The sequence below is a fragment of the Leiobunum rupestre genome, chromosome 2 (genome assembly GCF_980474605.1).
Source record: "Leiobunum rupestre chromosome 2, qqLeiRupe1.1.hap1, whole genome shotgun sequence".
In the NCBI taxonomy this organism is placed as follows: Eukaryota; Metazoa; Arthropoda; class Arachnida; order Opiliones; family Sclerosomatidae; genus Leiobunum; species Leiobunum rupestre.
The window spans coordinates 67,749,888-67,768,697 of NC_143385.1; the positions used below are offsets into that span (position 1 = coordinate 67,749,888).

General features: G+C 32.4%; 1 protein-coding gene across 2 annotated transcripts in view; it reads right to left on the bottom strand.

Annotated features, from left to right (window-relative positions):
* The window catches only part of LOC149958852 (stromelysin-1-like), a 127,131-nt gene that overhangs the window by 29,217 nt on the left and 79,104 nt on the right, over positions 1–18,810 (bottom strand). For both annotated transcript variants that reach the window (XR_016478568.1, XM_090166251.1), the window contains exon 3: positions 3,452–3,738. Coding sequence is in view for 1 of the 2 variants with exons in the window: in XM_090166251.1 (XP_090022377.1) it covers positions 3,452–3,738 (287 nt within the window). In the remaining variant the exon portion in view is untranslated. The remainder of the gene's footprint in view (positions 1–3,451; positions 3,739–18,810) is intronic.

The window sequence follows — 18,810 nt, forward strand, 5'->3', positions numbered from 1 at the left end:
TAATTAAATTATTTGTGAATGTTTGAAACAACGCGTGTGTGGATCGACCATTGCTATGGAAACGGCTTTCAAATCTTATTTCCTTCGGCAAAATAAGGTCTGTTTAAAATAAATACGGTGAATTGCTTTACTAATTTATAACTTTAAATTTTTAAATCTTTAATCAGCTTCAAATATAATCTCACGCGTAAAGATTTCAGAAAAATGTTTTCTGCTGAGAATTTTCAAAGTAATGTATTAATATTTCAAACCAAATTTAGTAATAATTCATCTGTTTATCGTATTACTGTATATTCATTTCCATTTTTAAATTTTAATGTATTTTCTTTTGCAGACCCAGAATCTCGACGTATCAGACTTTCGAAGCGTTAAATTAAATTAAATTTTTCCATTTTTACATCTAAAGACTAGCAAAAAAATAATAGCGAAACCTTATTATACTCAAAAAGAAGCCTTAGCAAAATAAATCAGAAGAAAATTTGAAGACCTTATAATCTAATAATATAAAACCTTTACATTGTTCGCCGAATAATCTAGCCATGTTTGGGATAAATTAAATCAAGTGATGTTGATTTAACTTTATCTAAAATACTTTCAATAAAAACTTGTTGAGGTTAACGTTAATAGTTTAGTGTATGGGAGCAGTTGGCTCGCGTGGTATGAAGGGCTTGCCACCACCCTCCTACGCATTGTAACCCGGCCACCTGAATTAATGGCTTTAAAAGTAGCATGATGACTTGGGCCTAAGGTGGTGCCTTGGGTATTAGCCTAGCTGATTATTATTATTATTATTATTATTACTTACGAATCCTGAATTTTTTTTAGGAAATAAAGACTTGGAAACTGTAAAGGTTTAATTTTCACGTATAGTTCTAGTTCTACCAAATGTTTTATTTATTTTTTGATGCCGCCATCTATTAACCGAAATCAAAAGTATTAATAATGGCAACTTTCACCAATATTAAAGTTTTGCCTATTTCTAACTAAATATACTTTTGAAAAATACTGTAACGAGAACTTTAAATATAAATTTACCACTTTTTATACTATTAATAATAAAATATTAAAAAAACCATTATGAAAAAATATGAATGAAACGTAATTAATATACCATATAAAATATGACGTGTTTCTAAAAATAATATATTTATAATATTCAATATAATATAATAATACTGATGAATAATGTTTCGTATTCTTATCAAGAGATGGCGCTCTACAAATATAATAATACTGATGGATTATGTTTAGTATTTTTATCAAGAGATGGCGCTCTACTAATATAATATAATAATACTGATGAATAATGTTTCGTATTCCTTTTAAGAGATGGTGCTCTACTAATATAATATAATAATACAGTATTATTATATTATATTAGTAGAGCACCATCTCTTAAAAGGAATACGAAACATTATTCAATATATTATATTAGTAGAGCACCATCTCTTGATAAGAATACGAAACATTATTCATCAGTATTATACTGATGAATAATGTTTCGTATTCTTATCAAGAGATGGCGCTCTACAAATATAATAATACTGATGGATTATGTTTAGTATTCTTATCAAGAGATGGCGCTCTACTAATATAATATAATAATTCTGATGAATAATGTTTCATATTCTTATCAAGAGATGGCGCTCTACTAATATAATATAATAATTCTGATGAATAATGTTTCATATTTCTATTAAGAGATGGCGCTCTACTAATGTAATATAATAATACTGATGAATAATGTTTCGTATTCCTTTTAAGAGATGGCGCTCTTCTAATATAATATAATAATTCTGATGAATAATGTTTCATATTTCTATCCAGAGATGGCGCTCTACTAATATAATATAATAATACTGATGCATAATGTTTCGTATTCCTTTTAAGAGATGGCGCTCTTCTAATATAATATAATAATTCTGATGAATAATGTTTCATATTTCTATCCAGAGATGGCGCTCTACTAATATAATATAATAATACTGATGCATAATGTTTCGTATTCCTTTCAAGAGATGGCGCTCTACACCTAAAATCAAGATGGAGCCTGAAAAGGGGTGGGTGTTTGGTATAGCATCCTAACACCGGATATATAAGATGCAGTCCCAGCTTCTTCCTTGCGTAAATTAGTTCTTGACGTAAAACTAACCGTAAGTTCCTGACATAATTTGTGACCCAGAGCCCTGACCCTAAACTTGAGCAAAAGCTTCGTTTCAAGCCTTGAAAATTAAACGCTCCAATTACAAAGCAATTAATATTATTTAACCACTTAAAATCTCGCTGTAAACGTACATCTTCCAAACAGTAGTATCATCAATTACTTTAATTTAACTAGGACTTAAATTGGACATGGATTATTTAAAAATACGCCCTTTAAATTAAAATTAGAAATATCGCTATATTAAATTAAAATTAGCATTAACGGTATAGTATATTAAAATTGGAATTAATTCTATATTGAATTAAAATTGGAATTAATACTTTATTGAATTAAAATTGGAATTAATTCTATATTGAATTCAAATTGGAATTAATTCTATATTGAATTCAAATTGGAATTAAAATGATATTAACTTAATTGGAATTAAAATGATATTAACTTAATTGGAATTAACCCTGTATTATATGAAAAATTGAATTAATGCTATATTAACTTAAAATGAGCAATAACGCTATATTATATTAAAATTAGCATTAAGGCTATATTAAATTAAAATTAGCATTAACGATATATTAAGTTAAGAGTTGAATTAATGCTATATTAACATAAAATTAGCATTAACGATATATTCTATTAAAATTAGCATTGAGGCAATAATAACTTAAAATTTGCAAAAACACTATATTAATTTAAAATTAACAATAACGCTATATTAACTTAAAATAATCATTAACACTATATATATTAATTTAAAATTAACGCTATATTAGCTAAAAACTATAATTAATGTTATTTGAACTTAAAATTTAAAAAAATGTTGACTGTCCCTCTAATGGCGTTACCCCCGTGAAAGGCTCTTCTCAATTGCCAACTATTTTTTTCCAGTTCTACAATGCTTTCCCAGCTTTCCCACTAAAAAGAGCTAATGAATAGGCGAACTATTGTTTATTTTATTTTGGTAATTGCGGTTTAAATTTTGATCGATTCATCTAAATTATCTAATTATTATTATTGTTTAGAACATTTTGTAATAGAAAAGTGGAAGTTAATTAGCTGTCTGTAGTATTTGGAAGAAATATTTTTTTCTTTACCGTCGCACGGCCAACTACGAACACGAGTAACCGAATCGAAGTTGGCTGTGATATGGTAGTCACGTGATTTTGTTTTTCCATTTTAGCAAGTTGGTTAAGAGCCAATTTACTTTATAGTTTCGCCTTTTCGTCTATTGGCTTCAATGCACTATCTCAAGAACAAGTTGGACAGTCGTAGCGAGTTTATTGCACTCACCGTCTCCTTGTATTTCTCTGTCGGTGGCCACCCAGGTTTCTTCGGCGTCGAAGTGGGCGTCCCCACCAATGCCCTCCCCGGGGAAGAAGGCGTGGGCCAGCACGGAGCCTTTTCCGTCGAACGGGTACCCGTCCTCGTGGTAACCTTTCCGGAAACTGACCATGATGTCCGCATCCGGCCTCAGCACCTCCGTGAAGGTCAAATTGGCGGCGTCGCTCCACACCTTCAGCGCCTTGAAGATGGTCCGCCGCGCCATGTTCTTCTCGATGTGCGAATACGTTTGTTCGCTAAAAAATTAAAAATAAAGAAATTAAAAAAATAGGGAAATTTTTAATAGTTAAATTTAAAAAAAATGGAATTTTAAGAAATTTATGGAATTTTAAAAAAGGGTAAATTTAATAAAATGGAATTTTAAGAAATTTATGGAATTTTAAAAAAGGGTAAATTTAATAAAATGGAATTTTAAGAAATTTATGGAATTTTAAAAAAGGGTAAATTTAATAAAATGGAATTTTAAGAAATTTATGGAATTTTAAAAAGGGTAAATTTAAAAAAATGGAATTTTAAGAAATTTATGGAATTTTTAAAAGGGTAAATTTAAAAAGGGTAAATTTAAAAAGGGTAAATTTAAAAAAAGGAAAAATTTAGAGAGCTAAAAATTTAAAAAAAGTTAAATTTTAAACAGAAATTTAAAAGAGGGAAATTTAAAGAGCTAGATTTTAAAGAGGGAAAATTAAGAGAGAGGGATTTTAAAGAGGGAAATTAAAGAGCTAGATTTTAAAGAGGGAAAATTTAAAGAGGGGAATTTTATAGAGGGAAATTTAAAGAGGAAAAATTTAGAGAGGGGAATTTTTAAAGAGGGGAATTTTTAAAGAGGGAAATTTTTAAAGAGGGAAATTTTAAAAGGGAAATTTTAAAGAAGGAAATTTTTAGCGGGAAATTTTAAAGAGGAAAATTTTTAAGCAGAAAATTTTAAAGATGGAAATTTGAAAAAAGTCAACCTTAGAAATAAAATATTATTCCATATTAGTTTAACAAATCTAATCAGTTGAATATCTCATTTGTTCCTTCAAACTGATGTTTTCCGACGATTGAAGCGCTCGCCGGTGACGTTTTGCCTTCCCCCCTACACTACTGAGGACAAACTAACAGTTTCTTCTAGGCAGAAATCCCACCAGGTTATGTTACTATGAGATACTTCTGTCCATACATAAAACGTGCGTCAGAACACCATTTTAGATATTTTTTTTACACTCTAGAGAGTCATTCCACTAAAAAAATCCATTTTTAATCCCCCCATTGGTTCTACTACGTTAGGCAATATTTCAAAATTAACAATGTAATGGGGATCAGTTTTTAACACGTTGCTAAAAAGGGTTTTTATGAACGTGGAAATCCGCAAGGTGGCGTTAAAATGACACTCGGGTGATTTGTGCTTATGCAAATAAGTTCTAGACGCCCTCTATGGGCTCGGGGAAAAAACCTAAGATAGATGGAATTACGAAAGGTTCTTACGGCGTAATCACCGTGTAGATTTTTATTAAAATAGTCGCCCGTCGTCGCGTACGAGAGATGGCAGTTCTGTCGTTAAAGGGTAATTGTCCGAAGAACCTTTTCAACTTGTCAATGTTTTAAAACGTTTTTGTGAACGAACGTTTTGGAATAAGCAAAGTTGTTCGTGTGGCAGTTTGCTTCCTGGGTTTTCAGCTATGAATTTCTACTAAAATCGACGATAGGTGCTACTATAGTAGTATTGGTTAGATAAAAATAATTTCTACAGAGAATTAGTAGCTTACTCTTCGAGCATGAAGGGAATTTGCAACTATGAATTTCTACTCAAATCGACGATAGGTGCTACTATAGTAGTATTGGTTAGATAAAAATAATTTCTCCAGAGAATTAGTAGCTTACTCTTCGAGCATGAAGGGAATTTGCAACTATGAATTTCTACTAAAATCGACGATAGGTGCTACTATAGTTTCTATTATAGTAGTATTGGCTAGATAAAATTAATTTCTCCAGAGAATTACATTGCCCTTTAAGGTGTATTTAAGAGCAACCTTTCCATATTAATTTCGATAATAGGCCGTTACAATCGCGAACTACAGAAGTCTTTAGCCTATTAGGGTAAAAATCAGCCTTGATCGCGTAATTACAGTTAATCTGTTTAAATTCGAAGATATGGGGTCGGAAATTTCCTCCACATTTTATAATAGAAAATGACTGTAGCAGATGCCGGAGCATTCAACACAGAGGGCTCCCCGGGTGTTAATTAAGGTTTGCGCCGCGACGAGGCGCTGATAGTCGCCTCCGCCAGATAATTATTGGTGAGCCCCTTTTACCCCCCGCGTACGAACCATTGCTACCAAATTATCCAAGACTTTTACCACTTCGTTTGAGTCACCCTTACACTTCCTACCTTACCTAATTACCTCGTTTGCGCAGATTGTACCCCCGCATTAACGCCTTTAATCGTACTGTCGGGTTAACTTGTCGATAGGGCGATATAGGGGTTAATAATAAATTTCTTCGCCACTAGATGTCAGAGTTGAGCGCTGATGTTGAGTTTCCCTCCTAATTTAGAGAAAGGCGCCGGAGTGCGAGTGGGGTTAATTGTTCGGAAGTATTTAAGCCTAGGCTGAGATCTTAGGCCTCCTGCCCCCCCCCCCGCCCGTCTCGAGAGTATCTCGCCCCCCCCCTGTTTTGAGTTATTAGCACACATTTAGGACCTACCGTGACGTATTTAATAAAACCAAACCATTTAAGTCGATCTTGCCTCCACCCTTTTCTAGGAATGTATTAAGGGCAGAAACGACTCTGGAGCCAGTAATTAAATAACTAGGATTTAGTCAAATGTAGGATATAATTATCAGGCCGAGCGAGTGCGTAGCTTATAGATCGACTCATTTTTTAATTCTTTACGTAGCGAGACGGATACCAACAGATGATGCGAAAATATACTAAACTATTCTCTTAGGTAAAGCACGTCGTTGCTTATTAATAAAAAGATAATACACTTTGATCGTAGTCAATACTACACTTTGATCTTAGTCAATACTACACTTTGATCTTAGTCAATACTACACTTTGATCTTAGTCAATACTACACTTTGATCTTAGTCAATACTACACTTTGATCTTAGTCAATACTACACTTTGATCTTAGTCAATACTACACTTTGATCTTAGTCAATACTACACTTTGATCTTACACAATACTACACTTTGATCTTAGTCAATACTACACTTTGATATTAGTAGGAACATTTTATTAAAAAGATACTACACTTTAATCTTAGCTAAAGCACGTCGATGCTTATTAATAAAAAGATACTACACTTGGATCTTACCCAAGCCATGTAAAAGCTTATTATTCAACACTACACTTGGATTTTAGCCAAACGATGCAGAACTTTTTTACTCACACGATTACTACGCATTGATCACAGTCAATCGATGTAGAAATGTTTTATTAAAAAGTTACTACACTTTGATCTTAGTCAAATGATGTAGAAGTATTTTATTTAAAAGGTTACTACATTTAGCTCTTAGCCAAATTATGCAAACGAATTTTATTAAAAATATTACTACACGTCGATCATAGTCAACCGACTATAGTCATGCGAAATGATACTACACTTTAACCTTAGCCAAAGGACGAATTAGCTTATTATTAAATTTTCCGAAACAAAAATAATTTATGCGAAGTACAAATAATCTTTTTCTTAGAAACAGTAAATTTTCGATGGGCCAATCCAAACGTAAATTTGCAGCATTTTATTTTATAAAATCATTTGATTTAGTGTAGCCTAACATTATATTTCACCTATCGCGAGTCCTACTTTATCTTAAAGTGTTTTTTGTTGTAATAATTCGTTAATTTATCCGTCTTCAATTGTAACAAGAAATTATATACGTATATATGCTTGGAATGTTTAAGATAATCTAATACCGTCTATTCGTTTCTCACGCCTTGGAAACTTACGCCAATGAAATTATGACTTTGCTGAAATAGAAAACGTTAATTAAGCCTTGATCTTTGCCAATTGATCATACAAAAAAAGTATAGTCGGAACAGAATGACAAACGAGACGAAGTTTTCCCAATTACGCGAACAACCAGACCAAAAACTGACTAATTTCTTTCATCTCCGCTAGGTGCGCTGTATCTGCAGTCTGCTAATTTGTACAGACCAACGTCTCGGCGACAGAGTTGCCAGTTGCGCGGTTTTCCCGCCCGATTGGGCTTCTTTTTAAAGTACGATTGCGGGAGTTTTTGTTTAGGAGGGTGATTACGTGAATTTATTTCAAATAATTTTAAATTTTATTATTTCTTATTAATTTTATATTTTTAATTTCGAATTTCTTTTTTTATTTTATGAATTTTATAAATATAAATTGTATATTTTATAAATTTATAGTTTTTCAAATTTATAAATTGTATATTTTTCATTATTTACATTTTATTTATTATTTGTATAATTATTAATCATCATGCGAAAAATATCTTATTGTGTTAAAGTTATTTTGTGTGGAATATTTTTAATTTTTTTAATTTTATAAATTCTTTTAATTTTATAAATTGTTTTTAATTTTATAAATTGTTTTTAATTTTATAAATTGTTTTTAATTTTATAAATTTCCACTTTTAAAAGTGGAAATTCATTCTCATACAATTTATAGAATTTAAAAATACAATTTATAGAAATTAAAAATACAATTTATAGAAATTAAAAATACAATTTATAGAAATTAAAAATACAATTTATAGCAATTAAAAATACAATTTATAGAAATTACAAATACAATTTATAGCAATTAAAAATACAATTTACATCTAACTCCCCGTGACTATGAAGACGTTTGAAATTCAAACGTCTTCATAGTCACGGGGAGTTAGATGTAAACAAACCGCGGCCATTTTTAAGACGTGGTTCACCATGGACAGTATTATTGTAGTTAGTTTTTAGCATTTTGATGTTAAATTAAAAATAAAATTACGAGCGTAAATAATAAAATGCTTATTTGTTTTGAACACTTAAGCCTCGTTAAGAACCGCTAAAATTAGGTGACCGCCATTTTTTTGTTTACAACTAACTCTCCTTGCGTTTAGGTCATTTTAGGTGATATATTCCAACAGAGGCCGCCAATACCCTTTCTCGTCCCTGTATCTACTGTCCTTGTTGTCACTAACAAATCATAGCTTCTATTAGCAGCCGATTTTTTAGAATTAGTTTCCAGCCCGTTTTTGGGCTAATTTTATTTCCATTTGGGCTGATGGATGGCGTCACTTGACAGCTGGCAACTCCGCACGGTACCAGTTGCAAGCGACGACGAAAAGCGGAAATTGGGGATAGCTCTTTCCCCATTGGCCGGATGATCGATGATTCCCCTAATGGCCGCTGGATGGCGCCACGCCCGTCGGAATGACGAGGCGCAATTACGTGAGCAAGCGAACACGTGACACCGTGTTAATGAATTTCGGTTTTCGGCCCTCCGAACCGACCAAATTTTTGGCATTTTTGTTCCGTTGACGGGCGGCGTTTATTGACACAGCGTGCCCCCTCCACCTCCACCTATCTCTCTCATTGCCTTTCATAATGAAGTTTTCGTTTGTTTGGAATATTTTTGCGATTATAATGCACGTCGCTATGTTCAAGAATTCTAGTAATCTAAGCCTTTGCGGTTAAATAATGTATTGGAAAAATTAGGGAAATTATTTGTTTTGTAGTATTTTTCCGTATAACACGAAAAGTATTCAGGTTTTTGGCTTACTGAAAATACTACGTGAATACTTTTGGACTGTTCTGGGATTTAGAGGTAGTGTAGCCCTTTCAACACTTTGACGTTATTTTACTCAAATTTTGTCGTGGCCAATCTTTTGATTGGAAGTTTCCCCTTCCATAAAAACTTGTTGAGGTTAACGGTAATAGTTAGTGTAGGGAGCTGTTGGCTCGTACGCGTGACATGAAGGGCTTGCCACCACCCTCCTACGCATTGTAACCCGGCCACCTGAATTAATGGCTTCAAAAGTCGCTTGATGACTTAGGCCTAAGGTGGTGCCTTGGGTATTAGCCTAGCTGATTATTATTAGTAAACGACATGATTTCTTTGCAAACATTAAAAAAAAATGGTTAAACGCCGTGGATAAATTTCGTCATTAGTCCTTCTGCTATAGGTAGATTACTACTAAAATGTACGATAGTTGCAACTACAACTCGGACCTGGCTGTTACTAGAAAAGTATTTTCCCCAAATTCCTCTAGAGGTTACATTCTTTTTAAAATTAACACCATTAAGCATGAAGGGCCAGTGGCGCCGATCCCATGGGGGCGGCGGGGCCGAAGCCCCCATTGGGAAAAATCAAGGACAGTAGATACAGGGACGAGAAAGCAGGGAAAAAAATTTCGATTTTAAACGTCTTCATATTCATGGGGAGTTAGATGTAAACAAACCGCGGCCATTTTTAAGACGTGGTTCACAATGGACAGTATTATTGTAGTTAGTTTTTACCATTTTGATGTTAAATTAAAAATAAAACTACGAGCGTAAATAATAAAATGCCCATTTGTTTTGAACACTTAAGCCTCGTTAAGAACCGCTAAAATTAGGTGACCGCCATTTTTTTGTTTACAACTAACTCTCCTCGCGTTTAGGTCATTTTAGGTGATATATTCCAACAGAGGCCGCCAATACACTTTCTCGTCCCTGTATCTACTGTCCTTGGAAAAATCAACCGCCGATGTTAAAGGCCATTTACTTTTAAGCATCCGTAGCAAGAAAGTGTTGCCAGCAGCCTCATTCCAAGTTTATTAGTGAGCTTCGGCCCCCATTGGGTTAAAAAGCGATCAGCGCCACTGTGAAGGGCTTGCCACCACCCTCCTACGAGTTGTAACCCGGCCATCTGAATTAATGGATTTAAACGTCACTTGATGACTTAGGCCTAAGGTGGTGCCTTGGGTATTAGCCTAGCTGATTATTATTAGTTATTTTTAAAAATCATTTTATTTAAAATAAAAAAATTACCAATTCATAACCAACTTTAAACGAATGTTTAAATATCAACTAAATTAAGATTACATCAGATTTATATAACCTAACTATTATTTAATTATATGAAAATCAATAAATTAAAAAGATATTTAAATTAAATGCAAAAAATTATAACGCTGGTGATAATTGTGTTACTAACAAAAAAAATCTATTTATTTGTTAGCGTTGAGATTGAAAATTTTTACGATCGTTGTCTTCTAAGTTGACAGTTGGCGTAAATAACGGGCCCGAAAAACCCATGGCGCTAACGGGGCCCTGAAGATAAGGGGCCCCGAAGATAAGGGGCCCCGAAGATAAGGGTCCCCGAAGATAAGGGTCCCCGAAGATAAGGGTCCCCGAAGATAAGGGTCCCCGAAGATAAGGGTCCCCGAAGATAAGGGTCCCCGAAGATAAGGGTCCCCGAAGATAAGGCCCCCCAAAAGATTCCGGAAACAAAAAGCAACTCTGTAGAGAAACTAGTAATCGAGAGATTTTTATGAACTTTATCTTCATAGCTGACAGTAGCGTAAACTATAAGGCCCACGGCGATGATGGGCCCCCAAAAGAGGCCCTAAAACAACTTTGATGGGAGGTCCCCAGAGACCTTAGTTACGCCACTGATAGTTGAGTAGCGCAATAGTTTGAAGGCATTGTCGTTGAGCCAGAGTGAATCTCCTTCACTCACTCTAGGAGGTTGTGATGGATGTCGTGATGTTGACACCACAACCCGACAGAGTGAGGGGAGGCGAAAGACATCTCTTCTTCTTGGTGGCATGTCCGCTGGATTTGTTCCCTTCGCGAACTCGACGATTCACCAACTTTTCTTTCGCGAAAGAGATCCAATTCGAGGTTCATACAAATTTTGGCAGACCCGATTTCTCCGAAATTTCCAAGGTTTTCAATTGATATTTCCCTGTATTCCCTGATATTTCCAGGTTATTCAACTGATATATCCAGTTTTTCAACTGATATTTCCTAGTTTTAAAACTGATCCACGTATTTAAAAGTTTTACAACTGATATTTCCCTGATATTTCCTAGTTTTCAAACTGATATTTCCCTGTTATTTACTAGTTTTAAAACTGATATTTCCCTGGTATTTCCTAGTTTTACAACTGATATTTCCCTGTTATTTACTAGTTTTTCAACTGATATTTCCCTGTTATTTACTAGTTTTTCAACTGATATTTCGCTGATATTTTCTAGTTTTTTAACTGATATTTCCTAGTTATTCAAATAATATTTCACTGATATTTAAAATAACCTCAATGGGAACTAATTTGTTGCAAACACTTACTTATTCTCCATGTCCTTGCTAACTTAAGCAATATTTTCATTCATTTTATGATGAATATTTAAACTAAATTGCTTCCATATAAAGGAAAATCTTCAACAAGAAAAGCAGATTGATGTAAATTTGTATCTTTAGGGGAAACATTTTGAAGCTTCATAAATTTCCCTAATTTTTCTGAGTTTTACAAAAAAATTATTTCCCTGATATTTTTCTATCGACACTTTAATTCCCCGACTTTTCCATCGACAATCTAATTCCCCGACTTTTCCATCGACAATCTAATTCCCCGACTTTTCCATCGACAATCTAATTCCCCGACTTTTCCATCGACAATCTAATTCCCCGACTTTTCCATCGACAATCTAATTCCCCGACTTTTCCATCGACAATCTAATTCCCCGACTTTTCCATCGACAATCTAATTCCCCGACTTTTCCATCGACAATCTAATTCCCCGACTTTTCCATCGACAATCTAATTCCCCGACTTTTCCATCGACAATCTAATTCCCCGACTTTTCCATCGACAATCTAATTCCCTGACTTTTCCATCGACAATCTAATTCCCTGACTTTTCCATCGACAATCTAATTCCCTGAAAATTTCCCCTACATTTCTATCGACAATCTAATTCCCTGAAAATTTCCCCGACTTTTCTATGGACAATCTAATTCCCTGAAAATTTCCCCAACTTTTCTATCGACAATCTAATTCACGGAAAATTTTCCTGACTTTTCTATCGACAATCTAATTCACGGAAAATTTTCCTGACTTTTCTATCGACAATCTAAATTCACTGAAAATTTCTCTAACTTTTCTATCTAAAATATAATTCCCTGATATTCCCAGGTTTGTATGAACCCAGTTAATTATTTGCCGACAACATTCCAAATATTTACCATCGAGAATTACGCTGTTACCATTGGAAACACTGCATTGGTTTTAAAACGCGTATTTAGTTAGCTTTTAGAATATAAAACGTTCCTGGAATTACAACGAATATATTTCGCTCGCGTTTGATAGTGACATCCGATCCGTTATCCTACCAAAGTACAGTGAAAATAAATTCTTTCTGAGAATGGCATGGCGTTTGTAGATTGCAGAGGATGGATTTTTATCTCAGATGACTCATATTCTCTTTTGATAATACAATCTTTTTTTTTGCTCGTGCGAAAATATCCAAGAATATATAAATACTTTAAAAAAGGGGGTTAACAAAAGCGGACCCGACTTTTGACAGATAAAACTTCGAAGCGTTTTGTTATTATCTGTAAACAAAATTGGTCTGGAAAAATCCCTATAAATAAATTAACTATGGGAAAATGATTACGAAATTCTTTCTGGATAACAAGATTTCCCAAGCATAAATTGTTTATAGACTTATAGGAAATCTTTGAGAAGCTTAGAGAAAGTCTAAGGTTTTCTATATTTCTATAAAATATTTATATAAAAATACCTAGAAACGTCTAGGTGTTTAAAGAAAGATTACCCAAATTTCTATAGATCCTATAGATATTTTTTAATTTTTCTATAAGATACCGATAATATAATTTCTAACAAGATTTCACTCGCAAATTGTTTCTACAGACTTTCTATGAAAGCTTATAGAAAGTCTGCGGTTTTCTTTTGACTATAAAGTGCTCTATAAATATTTCTATACATAAAATACTTAGAAATAGTCGATTTTTTCAAATATTTATAATTACATATATATCTGTATATAGAAATTTTGCTCATAGTTTTTTATAGGATTCCGATTAAAGTGCTATACAATTTCTACGGTTTACATATCTATAAATTTTCTATAGAATTCGGATTACAGTTCTATAAATGTTCTATAGAATTAATATTTACGGTGCTATAAAATTTATCTGATTAAACATTTACATCGAACGTAAAAGAGTTTAAAATCTCGTTGATGATTTTTATCCAATGAGGTATAATTATTTGGTCGATGGTGATTTTGGAGAGGAAACATCTAATTACATTCGACTAATTAAATTTTAGTTTATGTTAACACCGTTTTGTGCCGCAGGGGATATTGAAGTCATACCCAAAAAGATAAGCGCCTATAATGAGATAAATTAACAACCTAAAAACAAATTAGATGAGACGCCAGTTTTACTATGTCTAAGTAGTTGATTTAGTAAATTTCAAATAGAAATTCTAATTCATAAATTTAAAATATTTTTAAATAAAATTAGTAAAATTGGAACAGACGTTGTAATTTTTAATTAAAATTATTTTAAAGATTTTAAACCATAAATAAAATTATTAAAATTTTAACAGAAATTCCAATTCGTAATTTTAAAATATTTTTAACATTTTCACCCATAAATAAAATTATTAAAATTCGAACCGATTTTAATTGTAATTCATAATTAAAAATATTTTAAATATTTTAAACAAAAATAAAATTAGTAAAGTTTTAACAGAAGATCCATTTCGTAAATTTAAAATATTTTTAACATTTAAACCATAAATGAAATTAGTAAAATTGGAACAGATGTTGTAATTCTTAAGTAAATTTTTTTTAACATTTTTACCCATAAATAAAAAAAGTTAATTTGGAACAGAGGTTCTGATTAGTTAATCCAAATTTGCAATTTTTTTAATTTAAAATATTTTCAAATATTTCAACCCATAAATAAAATAAAAATCGTCAAACCTTTGAACAAAATATCTCCGTAAATTCCAACATTTCTGTCGTAACGCGATGACGTCACAGACCGATTTGGACACAACTGAAAGAATTAGGGACGCGATTCGTTTCGATTGGATTTAGGGTTAACGCATCGTAGAGAAAAACAGAAGTTCTAAACTTAGCCAGCGATGCCAATAGCATCTCTTTCCGAAATAACAAAAACAAATTCTACGGTTATACTTTCGAATTCAGACACCAGGTGGCGGACGCGCGTTTCGAGCTAATTTAGAAAACTACTCGGTGGTAGAGCAAAAAACATATCCAACTTTGTATTTTATTTCCTAGCGCGTCTAAAATAATCCCAAACGAGAAAAATGAGATATTTTTCTAAGGCTTGTAAAAAAATATTTTTTCACCCCGTTTTAAAAATCATATCACAAATTTCATTTGAACAACTTTGCTTTTATATTTTTTGTACCGTTCTGGTAATCGCGATTGGTTCGAAATAGCGTAGACCGTAACCATCTCCTCGCCTTCCATCCTACTATCAGATAACGTGAGTTTTTTTTGTAAATCTACCATATGGAGTTTGTCTAGATTAAGTCTGGTCTCTGCAAAATTTAAGGGAAAATGACGGTTGTCATTGAAGACGAAGCTTACGTCGCTATTACCCGTTTACGGACGGGTAACTTTGATCTTTTCAATCCGTTCGGGTCTAAAAATACCACGCCGGATTACAGCGTATACAAAGGCGGGGATAAGTTATTTTCGGAAGTGGAATGCGTTTTCGTCTGGCACTTTTCTTAAATATATATATTTATATACGAATGCACGGGCAGCGAAATACAGATAACATTCTAGCGGGAGCTCGTGCGTTTATTTCGGTTTATTTTAAAGTTAGCCTCGCTTGTTTACGTCGGGAATAGGTTATTTTCGGCAGCGTACGTTGTTAGTACAGACTTAAAGGGGGGTGAAGGTTTCCTAAAGGCTCAAGGGATTAAATGCATTATCGAGAACGGATTTAGGTTTTCGAGAACCGAAGCCGGAAATTGAATTCATATTTAAACAGTACCAAAACAAATGTTTCTTGTCGCTATAATTGAGAAAATACTTGTGTTGTTAATTTTCCGGAAAAATAAAATGCGGAAAATTTTCCACAAATAGGATAAGTAAAAAATTTAAACATAAATTACTTTTTAAGGGTTTTTAATGTTTTTAACTTTTTATCGATATGTAATGTCTAATATCAGTAAGCATACTACAAAACATTAACATTGTTAACATTGTTAATCAGTTTAAACTAGTCTAGAGGTTTAGTTTTACTTTCAGATTCGAAAAAATTAGGCGAAAATACCGCTTTATTGAAATTTGCAAACAATATATTAGACTAATCATGGAATAAAAACCCGAGTGAAAACCTTTTTATTTTTTTCGGAAAAATACGGAAAATGTTCCGGAAAAAAAAAGGCCTCGGTCATTTTCCGGAAACTTTTCCGACTTACAACACTAGAAAATACCAGCGTTGTTTTGTTATTTATGATCAATTAAATTGAATAAATCGTTAAATTCAGCTTTAATTAATTTGTACGAACTCAATAAAAAGTTAGGTTCAAGTTCTTATTTTAAGTGTCCTCGAAACATAAAATTAAACGTTCTTACGAGCTATACCAGATGGCGCTGTACAATTGGGTAAAATTGAGAGTTTCCGTTTGTGGGAGGAGCTTAGGTAGGATATCATGCTCAAGTGTCTGAAAGGTAGACTAGTACTTTCTCAGTAACATAAATATGTTCTAGGTATTATCTACAAAAATCCGGTTTTCAATTAGCTTTATTAAAATAAATACTTGGCTAGATTTCGTTATTTTATTTCCTTGAGGCTACAGTTATCAACAAATGAATCGATTACGGATTATGAACAGTTTCCACCCCCGGGCTACGCCACTGATTTGTACATTTGATAAAAGTTTTAAATAAATAAATAAATATTAAAATTATCAAATATTAATTGTAACATACTTTCACATTAATTTTTATCACGATAATAAATATAAATATTTTAATATTAATCTAACCATAACAGGAAATCGCTGTAAAATGAGATGTTTGATTTTGGCAATAAGAGTGGATTGTATATGGTTAGTTTCTGCACTGTTGGGGGGTGCTCTTCGAGTTGCATTACGCCATTATCGGGCCCCTTTAATCGAGTCAAAGTTCGATTATTTGTCTCCAATCGTAAACCTTAAAAGCGAACGTATTTTCATTTCATTCGGCCCTACTTTGATGTTTAATTAGGAAGCAAGAAAGAAATTAATCCATTAATATATTACTAACTCTTCTCGACTAACTAATCGAATACAAAATATTTTATTGCCTTAGACATTAAAACTAACGCTATTTTTCATAGTGTTGTAAGTCGGAAAATTTTCCGAAAAAATAAGAAAAAGTTTTCATTCCATGATTAGTCTAATATATTATTTGCCAATTTAAATAAAGCGGCATTTTCACCTCAATTTTTCGAATCTAAAAGTAAAACTAAACCTCTAGACTAGTTTAAACTGATTAACAATGTAACACTAATAATGTTTTGTAGTATGTTTACTTATATTAGACAATTTATATCGATAAAAAGTTAAAAACATTAAAAAACCTTAAAAAGTAATTTATGTTTAATTTTTTTATTTATCCTATTTGTGGAAAATTTTCCGCATTTTATTTTTCCGGAATATTAGCAACACTAATTTTTTACCAGAAAGTTATAAATTTAAGAAATTTCATAAGTTACCTTGCTTATCGTCTGCTTTGTGTATTATAAAATATAATCGTCTGATTAGTAGCCGAAACTCCTGTTTTTATTAACTTCTTGCGTTTGCCGCTACGTGGCGCTAGGTACAATGAAAAGGCTAACTGATCTAACTTTCTCTGAAGCCTAGTTTTTGTTATAATTCTGTAACGTACTTTATGATTTTTTTTACATATAGCACCGAGGCCGTCAATTAAATTGGATCGATCTATGCGATACATAATCGCTGGTTGGACAGTTGATTCTTTAGAATATTCAATAAAATAACACTTTCACTCAGGGTTGCCAGACGTACGATAATTATCCTACACTTCGATAATTTCCAGGAAAGTTTTGGGTCATACGATAATTTCCAACTATAATACGCAGTCTGCAGACTTTCTACGAAATCTTATAGAAGTCTTTAGAGTTTCTATTAAACCTTATAGAAGTCTATAGACTTTCTAGTAAACCTTATAGAAGTCTATCGACTTTCTATTAAACCTCATAGAAGTCTATAGAGTTTCTATTAAACCTTATAGAAGTCTACAGACTTTCTACGAAATATTATAGAAATCTGTAGACTTTCTCTTAAATCTTAGTGAAGTCCGAGTACTACTCTATAGACTTTCTATTAAATCTTAGTGAATTTCGAGTACTATTCTATAGAATTTCTATTAAATCTTAGTGAATTTCGAGTACTATTCTATAGACCTTTTATTAAATCTTACTGAATTTCTAGTAGTATTCTAAAGACTTTCTATTAAATCTTAGTGAATTTCGAGTAGAATTCTAAAGACTTTCTATTAAATATTAGTTAATTTCGAGTAGTATTCTATAGAACTTTCTAATAAATCTTAGTGAATTTCGAGTAGTATTCTATAGACTTTCCATTACATCTTAGTGAATTTCGAGTAGTATTCTATAGACTTTCTATTAAATCTTACTTAATTTCGAGTAGTATTCTATAGACTTTCTATTACATCTTAGTGAATTTCGAGTAGAATTCTAAAGACTTTCTATTAAATCTTAGTTAATTTCAAGTAGTATTCTATAGAACTTTCTAATAAATCTTAGTGAATTTCGAGTAGTATTCTATAGACTTTCTATTACATATTAGTGAATTTCGAGTAGTATTCTATAGACTTTCTATTACATATTAGTGAATTTCGAGTAGTATTCTATAGACTTTCTATTACATATTAGTGAAGACCGAGTAGTATTCTATAGACTTTCTATATCTTTCTATGGATTTCTATACTCTTCAGAAAAGGCATACCTAAATACCTCCTACCTCGACACCGAAACAAAAATAAACATTATCATTCAATCTACAAAAACCTCAAATTTCTACCAACCCTCAAAACCCAAAAAAATATTGTACGTAAAAATATATCGTCTTACCTCCATGTTGACTTCGATATATCGCGATCTATGCAATAAATTATATTTACCGAAACATTTTAACCTAAGCTAAATACTGATTGATCTGTACTGATATAAAATACTCCCATCAAAAGTTTAATAACGTCGTTCCGATGGATCCGATCGCTCCGAAAAACCAGCACTAAATGGCTGACTCTACTCTGAGTGCTGCTCCTTTATTTTAAAATG